This window comes from Lathamus discolor, chromosome 5 (assembly GCF_037157495.1).
Source record: "Lathamus discolor isolate bLatDis1 chromosome 5, bLatDis1.hap1, whole genome shotgun sequence".
NCBI lineage: Eukaryota > Metazoa > Chordata > Aves > Psittaciformes > Psittacidae > Lathamus > Lathamus discolor.
Genome location: NC_088888.1, coordinates 106508811 through 106522962, shown reverse-complemented (window position 1 = coordinate 106522962; position 14152 = coordinate 106508811). Strand labels below are relative to the sequence as shown.

Sequence of the window (14152 nt, the reverse complement as noted above, 5' to 3'; positions counted from 1 at the left end):
TAGATTTTGTTGAAAGCATGGGTTAAATGAGCTGGTAGGACAGAGAGAATAGTGATCTAAATCACCAAGTGTGTTACACAAGGTGGCAGGGTTTGTTGAGTCTGTGGCTTACGGTCGCAACCACCACTGTGTATGCTATAGGAGAGCAAGGACAGAAGGGCTAGAGAGACCTTCCTTCTACACAGCAGTGTCAGCAGGTCAGATACAAAGCCTCCCTGCAAGGAAAAGCATCACTTTGTCTTATATTCAGGATATACAGATTGTTTCAGTGTTCAGCACGTAGAAGGTGTAGAAGTGTGAGCTGGGAAGTGCAGGGAGAGTCCATTTGATTTCATGATTTTTCCTCTTTATTTATACCCTGTTCTTCACAACTCTATAAATATGTATATATGTATATACTGAATACTGGCTGATGCATCTGCCTCCTGCACTGTACTTTGTTATAAGGCTTTTTCTCTCTCTATTCCCTTTCCCTCTCCACACACTCCCCACAACCCCACTCCCCACCCCCCACCCCCCTGTCCTTTTTCCCACGCCCGTTTTGTTTTCCACGTTTCTGGCTCTCTCAACACGAGCTTTCCCCATCTTTCTCTTCTGCTTCTGTCCATCCCACAGTCTCCTAAACAGATCACCAAGCTACTAACGTTTGCTTTCCAGTTCTGCTCCAAAACTTTGGGTGTTTGATGTGGGATTAAAAATTAGGCAAAATGAGTTTACCCATCCCTGTTTTGTGTTAGACTCCAATTCACAGCGTTACCATCCAGACATTCACAGTAGCCATAAACTGTGTGGTCTTTTTTTTTGACCAGACTGCACAGACAGCATATGAAAACAACTTTTTTCAATGGCAAAAAGTGTTGGGCTTGTAATTTTCCTTCGACTGCACTGAAAAGTAAAACTTGCACCTTTGCTATCAGCTCACTGGCCTTGCCCATCCTCCAGATACAACAAATATTTTTCAGCCATAGGAAGTAGCTGAGCCGATTCTCCCAAAAATAAATGGATTTCAGGCAAGAAGTGGGTCTTCATCACCCCTGGTGTAACTCCCCTGGTGTCAGTGGTGCAGCTGACTTGGTGTTGCCAGCTCTTGTAGTTTGATCACAAGTTGAGCAGCAATTTCAGCTTTCCTTGAAACGCCAGCTCCCGATGGCATGTGCTGAGGTGGGAATCTCGGCTTTCATGTGCAACCAGACCTGAGTTTCATGTGAGGTTATAGCAAAACAGGAGAGACACATAACCTTCAAAGCTCAGAAACAAGAAAGCAGATCAACCCCAAATACAGCTTTCTCTTGGCTTGTTTGCAGTCTCCTGATTTTTGAGATTTCCCCCCCACCCCCGGCCTGACTTGTGACCTTTGAATGCTTCAGATTGGCAATGCTGCTCCCTCCACTGGCATTGGTGGAGTTAGACCAGGGATGAATTTGGCCCAGCACTTGTAGAAGACAGATGTATAACTCTGTTCCTTGCAATGTATTATTTGGTATGATCTGCTGTTCTCTTGGGGGCCAAAAGTAGTGGGTTTTCTTAGAAAAATAGAATTCTATCATCACTTGATACAAAAAATGGTATTTACAGAATTGTTTTCCCCCGTCTTTTGTTATAATTTTTTAGGTGCTTCAGAGCTGGGCCCATTTTCAGATCCCAGGCAGTTCACAAGCATTTCATCCCTCACTGAGAGCCGCTTCTCCAACCCACGAATGCACTATCCAGCCACCTTTACCTATACACCGCCAGTCACCTCAGGCATGTCACTGGGTATGTCCGCAACCACTCACTACCACACCTACCTACCACCACCCTACCCCGGCTCTTCCCAAAACCAAAGTGGACCTTTCCAGACCAGCAGCACTCCATATCTCTACTATGGCACTTCATCAGGATCATACCAGTTCCCCATGGTGCCAGGAGGGGACCGCTCCCCCTCCAGGATGCTTCCTCCGTGCACCACCACGTCCAACGGCAGCACACTGTTAAACCCTAACTTGCCCAACCAGAGTGACGGTGTGGAGGCGGATGGCAGCCACAGCAGCTCCCCAACCGTCTTGAATTCTAGTGGCAGAATGGATGAGTCCGTTTGGAGGCCGTACTGAGATTCCTTCTGTAGCCGGCCCGACCTCCGCGAGCCAAAAAAAGCCCAAACCAAACAAATGGTCGACTAACTACGAAGTGCCTGGTTTTTGTGTTTTTATTTTTGTTTTTTGTTTTTAAATAGATTTTACCAATATGTGCAACTGCGTAGGTGGGATGATAATGGCCACAAATAACACAAGAGTTGCCAGCACACCACAGCCCATGTTTCAGATTGTGTGGATCAAAGCACATATTTCTTTTCTTCTTGGGACCGTTTTACCTTGTTTTATATTTAAAATGTACTTTTTACACACACAAAAAAATCACCCCCTCCTTTTTTTTTTTTTTTTTTTTTGTCTAGAGTGTTGTAATAACTAGTGAGTACTTTTGCCAATGAGGAGAGAACGGACTCCCCGGCTATCAGGAGAAACATGGTGATGCAAGGCAAAGGCTGCATTCCCTTTTATTTTTGACAAATAAAAACCTAACCATGAACTCCAGATACAGTTGCAATCATACAACATATGGGACCCTCTTCACACCCGTAGTGCAATTCAACTGGCTTGTATTGGTGCACATAAAAAGGAAAGCAAAGATTGAGTTGCTTCCATTTTGCCATGATACATTCAGATGAAAACAGCTGTCCCAAAAAAAGCCTCGGTCCAAGCCTTGCTGCAGATAGTGGTTGGAACTTCTCTGTGTTCATTGCTTTTTTGGTTTGTTTTTGGGTACTTAAAGAGAATGAGTCTTCAAGTTAGGCTAGACAGCCCTGGGGTTTCCTTTTTGCTTTTGTATCCGTTCATTTTGCCTTCGATCAGCCAAAAACCAAAAAGAAAACCAAAACCTTTGAAAAACAAAAAACAAAATGTTGTTACTTATGCAAAATATGAAAATGGCAATATATATTACTAGAGCCAAAATGGTATACATAGTATTTGTGTTCGGCTATGTTCTTTTTTATTTTTTTCTTTTTAAATTATAAATGTGTAAAATTTGAGGTTGTTTGCTAACATGAATCATCGTATAACTTTAAAAGAATATTTATAATTATTTAATGACATTTGGACCCTTTAAACGTTTCTTAATGTAATGATATATTGACTTCGGTCTCTAAAAGTGTTTTTGTTTTGTTTCTTTTGACTTACTACATTTCTGCAATGGTGTAAATCTCAGACCTTTACCCAACTCTGAAAAGTAGTCCCAGTGTGAACCAGTTTACAATGTGACTTAAAAACGACAAAGCCAACCCAAGTGCATCCACATCAAGCGATTCTGGATGTAGGATCTTTTTTCTATAACTTATGAAGGAAATATTGTGTTTGAAATATTTTTGTTAGCTCTCTGGTTGCCTTCAACACAGTCTTGCCTTTTAATCAGTAGTTGTGGAGACACTGGAAAAATGGTAGGAAGGATGAAGTATTTTCCAGCCTTCCCCTGATTTCTTCTTCTCCCAGGATTTTTTCTCAGAACTGCAAAATTTGAAAATATTCTTATTTTGAATGTTCCGTTTTGACAGCATGATTTGAATTTCAACAGTTTGTTGGTTTTTTTTTCGCCAAAGAAAAACCAAAATGGTTTCAAAGCCTGTGTTTTACAGATACTGAATTGTTAAGTATCTCAGAAATGGGATTAAGGGGAAATTGGTGAATCTTTTTCCCCTCCCCTTGCAATTTCAGCCCACTTGATGGAATAAAAAGGTTCAAAACTTGAGACAGAAACTGCCTGGTAGCAAATCACCGCCCATTAGCATTAAATGCTAGAGCAGTAAGGATGCTATGTTGACTTTGAAGCTGATGTGGCTGTTGCTGTATTAGAGAGACAAGCACAAGGGCAGCAATACTCACCTCTGCAAAAGCTGAAGAGAAAAAGTCACCTTAAAAGCCACCCCGGGGATGCCAAGCACAATACAGGGAGAGGAGGTTGCGCGCGAAACCCTTAACCAGCCTGTCTGCTGCCAAAGTATACAGTGGAGGGGCCCAGAGTTTTCCCAACCCTTGGCTGCTACGGTAAACAGGGAGGTGATGTGGCATCAGCTGGATGTGGTGGGAGCTGAGCTGCCTGCCCCAGGCTACCCCAAGCAGGTGATGTTAAGTCTGGTTTAGTGGGATGTTCAGCACATGCTGATGGGGTTTGCCAGCGCTGCCTCCTTCCCCTGCCTTACCCATTGCTGCCCACAGCCTCCTCAGGGGGCTTTCGGCCACCACACCGCTCCTTGGCTGTACTTGGGCTACCACCAGAATATCTCAGTAGATAAATGGTGGGCATAGCCATACAGAGCTGGACAACACCATCACTGCTCGTTAATAGCGAAGCTGTTAAACGAGTTGACATTAGCGTGGTACATCCCTCCGATTTGCGTGATGATGTGCTCTTAAAAAAAATAAAGTCTTTGCCTTCTAAAGGTTGTATACCAAGTATGCTTAAAGTATAAGTAAGACACTTTGTTTTTCTTCTAATACTTAGTTTTCCTTCAAAGATGGAAGCTGTAATTGATTCTATTTATTGTTGGTTTGTGGTAGCTTGAAGCATACCACTGTCCATTTATTTGTAACTGTAAAATACGTTTGTTAGTCTCAGCAGCACTTAAAAAGCCAGTGTCTGGTTACACATTTCAGTTTTGTTTTTTGTTTAGTAAGCAAGAGAAAAAGATGTACTGCCAGTGCAAGCTGTTTCCTATTTAAAAAAAGGTACTATATTTGTACATTATTTGTTATTGCTGAGAAGGGCTTTTTAAGGTTTACTGTATGCATATTGAGTAATTTTTAGGGTGCTTTTGTGTTGAAATGTTGTTAAGAGTGGCTGCAGGCAGCAACCCAGATTTTTTTTCTTCCTTTTTTTTTCTTTTTTTAAAGACTTTGTTGTAAAATTCAAGCACTTGGTTTTTGTTTCTGGATAAATCCAGCACAGACCAGACTTTTGTTTTGCTCAGTACCGACAGGACTCATTGTGTCCCCACGGCTTTTCAACTGGACCATTAGGGACAGATGTTGATAACGTTTTCCCTGCCCCGTTGAGGGACGTGAGCCTGATCCCTGCCCTCAGCTTCCCTGACCATGGAGGCAGGCATCTGGCTCTGCTTGCTTGAGATAGGAAGGAAAGGGTTTTCTAAGGACCTATGGATGGAGGAGCACCAGCTCTTTGACTTTCAGTAGACCCCTGTGCTCCTGAACCGGTACGTCAGGCTGGTCATGGAGGGAGTTGTACAGGTTGAGGCAGAGATGCTCATGAGAGCTTTTAGAAAATGCTTCTGAGTTCACTTGCAAATGCTCTTGAATCAGGATTTTCACACCAAAAAAACTTGCCACTAGCACTATGTAGTAAATCCCATCAGATTATTTGACGTTTTGTGGGGTGTTTAGCATCAACAGAAAGGAGTTTTCTCCAAAGTATGACAGCCCTTCCCTTTGGTCAGTGGCAATCTTTGGCACTGGTCATAGACTGAAAGATTAATGGCCTTTTTTTACTTTCCAGCTCTCTTATCCTACCAAAGATTTACTTCCAGCACAACAGGCATGATCTTCCTTTTGCTGAATGGAGGATTAAATCCTCCTCTCCCTCCTCCTAAGAGTAACCAGATTGGGGTCAGCGGGTCAGGACGGATGAGTCAAGCAAATTATTTAACCCACAGCATCATTCGTGTGGCGTTTATTGTTCCTTTTAAAGGACCAGCTGCTGTGTCTGTCTTAGTATGGAACTTTTTGGGCAGCAGTTTCCCGAGCAAAGATTTACCGGTTTCCACAGGTACCATCTCTGGTGGGGAAAATTTTGCACTTTCACACTTAGCAAAGCAAAGCTTAGCCCTGTGCCGGGCTGTGCGCAGCCAACAAGCCATGAACAAAAGCAATAATTAAACCTGGATCAGCCATGAGCTCAAAGAAGCCCCATTCTCTGAATTTCTTGTTGTTTTTTGATAGAATGCATTTCATTTTAACATTTTCTGAGATCTTTTTTAGATGTTTGTTTACTTCCATGTTTACAGATAACTCTTTGCTTTTTTTTTTTAATGCAGTACTTTTAAGTATATCAGCCAAACCCATACTTTTACAGTAACTTTTGTTTTAGGTAATATGAGTGACATTCCAGTTCTTTTTTGTTGTTGTTAAATATGCTTTACCAGTCTTGAATTTCCGCTGGAACAAAATATTTGTAGCATTTTGTGTAAATACAAGCTTTATTTTTTTTATTTTTTCAAATGCTGTCACCCAAGATTTGCTTCTCATGCACATGTTGTACAAACACACTCTGCTTTATGCCACAGATGATGATTGTGGATCATTTTACTTCAACTTCAAAGGGACTATTTGTATTGTATGTTGCAACTGTAAATTGAATTGTTTGGCATTTTCTCATGATTGTAATATTAATTTGAAGTTTGAATTTCATTTTCAATAAAATGGCTTTTTTTTTGTTAATGATCTTCCATGCTTCTTTTTCTTCCACTGTCTCCTCTTAGCACCAGGCAGGGTAAAGTAAGTACATGGTAGGACACAGTAGTGAGCCTTTCATAGTGGCACCATCAATTCCTGCAGTGCTTAAGTTTCCAATTAAATATAAAAAGCAAATATCCATGCCTGTGGATGGTAAAGGATATCTTCTACATCTGATCTCAAATGTTGCTTCTTCTCCTGAATCTGCAAACTGTCAAAACCTGTGTTTCTTAGAGGAGTGCAAACTGCTCCATTGCTCTTGCTAGATCGTTAGCTCTGAAACTTAACAACTGGCATTATCTGAGATATTCTGGTGCCAGAGCACTTTGGGCACAGCTTGGAACTATAGGAAAAACTGGGATAGATTTCCAAACCAGGCAGGAGGGATTGGGTTTTGTAGTGCTTTTCCAGGATGAGGGTTGTGCTATCCCCACCTCTTCCTGGTCAGACTTGAGGAATGCAGTTACAGGTAATCTTGTGATTTGCATGACCTAAGGCAAGAACGGTTTCCAAGCAGCAAAAGATACATGGAGAGGCAGGGGACTGGAGGAGGAGGCTCTTTTTCTTCCAGCCTAGTGTCAGCGGTAGGAGGAGATGCAGCTAATGAAGGTGAAGTTCACCTAAGGCTGTGTGCAGGAGGAGAGGACAGGAGTTGTTTCCAAGCTTGTGCCTGGTTTCATAGTAAGTTCTTATCGTTTTTAGCTATTTCTTGACTCTGCAGAAGAAAAGTAGTAGCACAGAGAGGTATGGGGTTCTGATCATTTAAATAAGCCTTTAACTTTGAAGTTTAAATGTCTCTAATACTGATTTTGTGAACTCTCTTGGATTTACCATGGACCTACACATTCTTGTGTGGTAGTTGAAGACTGAGATAATGTTTGGGGGGGGTTTCAAGGGTGCTTTCATCCTGCCCGTAATCGGAGTCCTGATTTTAGGGAAGCTTTATCCAAGAGTGAGGAACCAAGAAAATGGATCAGTGCTCTGTGGTATAATTGTTACATAAACTGGGGGGACGGAGAGGGACTTCTGCTACAAACATTAGTGCTAAGACTTTCTGCTGCCCTCAGGTACTCAGGTTAACCCATCTCAGATAGTTAGAGCACAGACGGATGTTTATTATACTCTTGCTTTCATGGTCACTTAATCCAGAAATAAACAATTTTTCACCATTTCACATGGTCAAGTGGTCGAACATGGGCCTGGGGAGGTTGTGCCACCTCTGTTCTTGGAGGTTTACAGGACCCAACTCCTGGGGTAAAGCATAGAGCAACCTGGTCTGCCCCTGGAGCTGAAGCTGCTGGAGCAGAAGGTTGGCCTGGAGATCTCCCATGGTCCCCTCCAAATTATCCCATGGCCTGGTGAGTCAGGCTAAGAGCTATCTGCTGCACCTTGTCTAAGCTAAAATCTGCATGACTTTGCAAATGACATATATTCAGCTAAAACCAGCCTGAATAAAGAGGTTTGACAGAATGAAATTCTTAGACAGGTTATGCCACTAATACATGCAGGTTATTGAGGAGTTGCAGTGATCCTTCTGTGTTTTGTTGGTTTCTGGAGCGTTTCTCTGGGATATGTCCATAAACTAAACCACAAGAAGAGCCTCAGCATGAGGAAGAACTTACTTACATTGATGGTGGCAGAGCACTGTATCAGGCTGTCCTGGTGGGTCCTGGAGTCTCTGGAGATATTCAAAACCCGCCTGGACACATTTCTGTGTAACCTGCTCTAGGTGGCCCTGCTTTGGCAGCAGATTGAACTGGATGATCTCCAGAGGTCCCTTCCAACCCTAATGATTCTGTGATTCTGTGATCTATAGCAGACATGGTGAGCACAAGGTGTGGAAAAGCCAAACCATGCTGACCCAGTACAGCAGTTCCCATTGTGCATCATGCTAGGTGTGTCGCTTTTAGTTTTTTGATTCATTTACCGTTTTGCAGCTTGAGGAGGTGACCCTTGTTCTTTTGCCATAGTCAGAAACCAACCACTCTTGAGGCAAAATGTCTACCACTGGTCACCATGTATGACTGCCCAATGGAGGGATGATCAACTGCAAAGCACTTTTAGGAGATGTTTAAAGGCACTTCCTATTAGGGGTGCTGATGATTGTCTTCTCCATCATTTGGTGTCAGTAAATAGCTTCTTTCTTTTGGGTGAGGGTTGAACGTCAGCTCTGAATCTCTGGAGTCAGGCCTTCGTTTGTCCCACGCGGTGTACGTACAGCGGGCAGCATCTCACACCATCTCTCCCTGTTGGCTTTGGGTTTAACTTTTTCATTTCCTGTGGCTGTAAGCAACCCCAGATGGGCTCAGGGCAGCCATAGGCCTAGATCAGCCTTTTTTTTTGTGCCTAAAACAAGCTCTGGGGGAGTGGTGGGGAAGAGAAGGAGCAGGGTCTGACTTCATGGTTCAGCACCAAGTCCTGTGCGGGCACCAAATGAAAACTTCATCAAACTGTTTACTAGGGGAAAAGGTGAAATAACCTCAGTTATATGTCCAGGGAATAATACACACCATCCGGTTACCATCCTTCCGTGTGGTCAGAAGGAAATTAATTGGCATTTTGTGGTGAAATCCCTCTCCTGGGCAACTGCTCATGAATAGCCAATGCTCTGCGTAAGTCGCAACAGTGATCTGCAGCACTTGGGGTCACACACTGGAGCATATATTTGGGGCGGTGGCATGGTGCATTGTGGGTGACCAGCTTTGCAGCTCAGGCACTCACCACTTGGTGGAATGCTTGCAGAGAACAGCTGAGAACATTATTGGCCAGAAATACTTACTGTACAGGGTAAAATGATAAGCAAAGCCACTGGAAACCCATAATCTTTGGATAGGTGATGGGAATGACTGTGCTGGATGAAATACTGGGAGCAGTTGAGCATTTCTACTCAACATCTTGAGAAAAAAAGAAACTTTAGCATGAGCTTAAAGCAAAAAAAATAAATGTTTAACATTCATGAGGGCTGTCTTTGGACTTCAGTAGTTATAATCTTTCCCCTGTAGAGCTACTGCTGCGGTATCAGTCTGCGATGTATGGAGATGTTCCCATGGGGTCTCTTGGTGATACTTACATGGTCTTGGAGGAGGGGACGTTGGCATTCGCCCCTCTGAGAATAGGAAGCTGTTGGCCCCAGTAACTGATAAGACTGTGAGATACAAATAGAACAAAGCCTAAGCTTTCAAAAGCATCTGGTGATCTGATGCAGTGCAAACAAAGTAACTTGGAACCTATGACGTAGTTCAGAATTGAAGTTCTCAGGCCTGCCCTGCTAATTGCACACAGATTAACTTCATGTATTACTTGGGGTAGATGCAACCTGTGTTTCAAATGTTGAATGTATTACCTAAGTAGCAAGTGGGCTAGGATTTCCCTCACTGGGAATGCAAGCAGACTTGAATTTCCCTCCTGCAGTTTGGGTGAGACAATAAAATCAAATCCCTATGGTTTTATTTGTAAGAACTTGTAAAGATGAGACCAATTAGCTTTTGTTCTGACCCTGAGTAATTTCAGCATTGTCTGCGATTCTCCAGGCAGCTTTGCACTCCTCTTTTTGTGCCTCAGTTTCCCTAAATATAGAGCACAATATTTACTATTTCCCTACTTTGTCAGGGTCTCCCATGGACTCAGTGTTTATAGAGAGCTTTGAACTCTTGTTGTTGTTTAGCACTTTTTACTACAAATCTGATGTTTGGTCTCACACCATTGGGTAGTGTCCTTTGAAACAGCACATTTCTAAACCACATGTTTAGAAAAATTGACCCAGTTTCCAGACTGCTGATCTGGTCAAAAAACAATGCAGAGTTAAAGCCAAGTTGCACTGTCTCAACAGATTTACTCGGGATTTGCGGTGGGGCAGGAAGAAACACAGGGATCACTGCAATCCGTGGAGGCAGCCCTTGGCTGCTCAGTCCCTTCAGCTCACTCAGGATGAGCAGCTGGAGCTTGCAGGATGTCCCAACACTTAGAGGAAAGCAAACAACCCATGTTAAAGTTGATATGCTGCAGCAACTTGCCAGTGATTAATGTTTACCACGAGGCCAAATTCAGATGGTGATTACACCAGTAGAGATCAGCTGAAGTCCCTCTATTAATAGCCCTGTGGTTTTGGACGCCAGCATTTTTCAACCCGTCAGTGAGGGTGTTACCAATAAAGGGTCACCAAAATGCTGGTTGGAAGGGATTTCTGTGGGTCTGCTGGTCCAAGGGAGGCTCAGTGCAGGACCACTGCCGTCAGATCTGCTCAGGATGGCTGTGCCCGGCAAGTTTTGATGTCTTCCAAGCATGGAGGTGGAGCTTGGGCTTCAGAAGAGCATGTCATCCCCATGCTTCTCTTAACACCTAACCCCAACTACCAAAGTGCAATTGGTGACTTCTCCCCCAGCCTCTGAGTTGGGGTTTTCCCCTGCCTCTGGGTTTGGGCACACGGGGTATATTAAGGGTTTAAAACTTTTTTGCACATTTGTAGGGGTCCAGTGCTTAGTGACTTCCCCTTTCCATCCCTTCATTTGTATTCGTGCAGGCTGTGACTTCAGAGCACTATTACAAATAGAGTAGGAGCCTGAACACCAAGGCAGTGCCTCACACTCTCCAGCTTGTTTACTTTTTCATTTCCGCAGTTGGAAAAAGCAGTCCTTGGTAGCTGAAAATGATGCTGTTAATCCAAATGCAGTAAGATAGTTTCTCCCAGGAAAGCACAATTTTTATCCTTGCTTCCAGGGTGTGCGAGGCCAGTTAGCAAACACCAGGAAATAGGAAGGAAAGGCTGTGGCATAAGGGACAAAAACCCTAAATAATGCAGACAGACCTCAGGAAGAATCTCTGCCCTTTTATTGACAGTAGTGGTGTTCTCCTAACAGAGCAGGATGTTCTCATCTTTTAATAGTAGCCAGGCCAGATGCTGAAGTCTCTTCAGCAAATACTGTGTAAGTGAGAAGGAAAACAGCTGATTTTTGTTAAGATGAATACGCTAGGAGAATAAGCCAAAAAAAAAAAAAAAAAAAAAAGTAAAGTATGAGAAATCTCCAGAGGTCTTTCTTTGCAATGCATTTGGCAGCTGGATCTCAAAGTCAGCCCTGAAAACCCAGTCTGCTTCTGCCCCTTTGCTGATCAGTTGTCATGTGTCGAGCAGCACTTCCTGCACCACTCAGGGATTTGGAGCAGTGCTGGTGGTGATTTCCCCCTGTACTTTAAAGAGCTGCAAAATCCACAGCCTTTGGCTCTTATGGACCTGTAGAAAGTAGCAGTTGATGAGGAATTTCCTTGACTTGCTCCTTGCCTTAGAGAATAGTTACATGATGCTTTGGGGCCAGTGATTTAAAATGGCATCTTTGTTCCACCTTTTTTTTGTACTTTCTCATCTGCCCTGCTTTATTTTCTTAGTCTGCATTATTTGTCTGGAAGAGATTAACTCAAACTACTACATAGAGACAGGACTGTGGTTTTATAAGGCATTGTATTGGGCATTAAGGAAGATGCCTTGTATGCTCCACATAGTACCCCTTCAACCATCTTTTCCTTATGTTTAGCACAAAAACTACATTTCCTTCTGGGCAGGGATCTTTGAAATCACGGATCTTTAAAATCATTCATGTTTGTGATGTGCTTATAGGTATTGGATGGAAACTGTTAAAGTAGGGTACATGGTAATGTGGTGGTTTGTATTTCTGTAATGAGCAATGTCCAAGAAAAAAAAGAAACGACTGTGTATCATGTTCACACATTTTTCTCGTATGCTGAATGGCAGTCCTCGAAAACAGTTCCTAGAAACAAGAAAAAAACCCATTGTGAAACCATGGGGAGAACTCATCCAATGTTTAGGATTGCCGGCTAATGACTGCAGATAAAGATGTTTACGGAGAACTTGTGCAACCGTTTTCCTTGCCAGCGAGGCAAGGTTTTGTACGTGCTGTTTTAAACCTCCCTGTCTCTGCCTGACCAAGAGGATCTCCCCAATTGCTATTTTTGTAACTTTCCAACTAGGAACTCATTTTGGTTGCTCCATTTAACAGGTCTCAGGACACACTTTTCTTTGTGTGCACTGGATTTGCGCATAAAAGATACTGCTTGGGGAATGGTCATGTTAAGACTGGCATTTTGCTTAATGTAGACATCTGCCCTGGAGCAGTTCACCAGCTCCTCTGTGGTAGAAAATACCAACAGATAACGTGCTGATGACTGCAGCGTTACCTGGTTATTGTCTCTTGGGTTTGCTGATCCAGGTTTTTGTGGCACAGTGGAACAGACCCTGTGCACGCTCTGGGTCAGCAGCACCTGTGGTGAAGGATGGAAGGAGGATCCTCTGCTCGTGGCTGAAGGCGGTCTAATGGATAGGAACCTTGCTGAGAGTTAATTCCCACTCATGACTGAGAGGCATAACAAAGTATGGTTTTTGTCAGAGTATTCGGTAGAGTATATATGTTTATGTTCATGGTCACTGTTTGTCAGAAACAGGCAGGACAGCATAGGTGTGCAGCTGTTCTATGACCTTCATACTTGGCCGCACCAGGGTGCCTGGCCAACGCTGTCGGTGTGGACAAGGGTGAGATCATGAGAAACTGCACAGCCCCATGAGTAACCAATTAGGGATCTGGCATAAAGCTGGTTGTTTTTGTACGGGTATAAAAGCAGGACCATCTTGTAGCCAGATCCAAAGCCTCAGCTATGGGTGGATGGACCACAAAGGGATTTTCCCAATTACCTGAGACTCCTGTCATTGGCTGCAATGGGCGTCCTAGCCTTAAGTGTGGGCCTAGGTGGTGATTCGGGGGTAGTTGGTAGTGTATTTCTTCTAATCTCTGTTCTCTTTATGCAGTAATGATTTTATGCATTGCTAGTTTTCCTCTGTACTTTACTTATGTATTTATCTGATTTGCTTTATTGTACTTATTTATTATAGAGAGAGAGATATATACCCAATTCACGTCAATATGCTTGTTTGCTTTAGTGCGCTTGTTTGCTTTAGTGTGCTTATTTAATAAACTGTGCATGTTGTACAGCTAGTGTATGGTTGTTTTGTTGCATACCCTGCCTGTCAGCAGAACAGGCATGTGCCCTGTGACGGGGCAATTTCTTGCTCAGAAACACCTGCCTGTATCAGAAAAGAGAGAGAGAATTTAGGTCATCTGCAGCATGACAACCTGAGACAGGAACCACAAACCACTGGTACTTGAACAGATCATGGTTCAGAGGAGATGGCACCTCCCCAAGTCTGTTCAAGTCAAGTTGGTGGGGACTCACACCCATGCCCAAAGAACTGAGAAGTGAAACCCTACTGGAAATGGATAAATGAATGCACACCATAAACAAAAGTCCTCTCAGAGGCCAGTTTCCACGCTCAAATCCTGGTTTTCCTCTGGAAGTTGTTCTGAAGGGCAACCTGATCTAGTTGAAGATGTCCCTGCTCATTGCAGGGGGTTGGACTAGATGACCTTAGAAGGTCCCTTCCAACCCAAAATATTCTATGATTTTATGAGTCTATGATTCTATTCTATTCTATGAAAGTATTTTAAGTATCTTAAAGTATTTTAATTATAAACCCTTCCTGACCCACGAGATCTGGTATGAGCTTCACTAAGGGATCCATGCCTTTCCTAGGTCTGTAGCCTAAGCCCACCACTGGTGCACACTGGCCTTCTTCCATCCCATTGTGTCCTTTC

The 14152-nt window shown here is 43.3% G+C and overlaps 1 protein-coding gene across 6 annotated transcripts in view; it reads left to right on the top strand.

Moving 5' to 3' along the window:
• The window catches only part of RUNX2 (RUNX family transcription factor 2), a 225308-nt gene that overhangs the window by 151878 nt on the left and 59278 nt on the right, over positions 1–14152 (top strand). For 3 of the 6 annotated variants that reach the window (XM_065681817.1, XM_065681816.1, XM_065681815.1), the window contains one exon: positions 1612–6476. The exons of the other annotated variants lie outside the window; for them this stretch is intronic. In XM_065681817.1, coding sequence (XP_065537889.1) covers positions 1612–2090 — 479 coding nt within the window. In that variant the 3' untranslated portion in view covers positions 2091–6476. Of the gene's footprint in view, positions 1–1611; positions 6477–14152 lie in introns of those variants that run through there. 6 annotated transcript variants of the gene reach the window in all.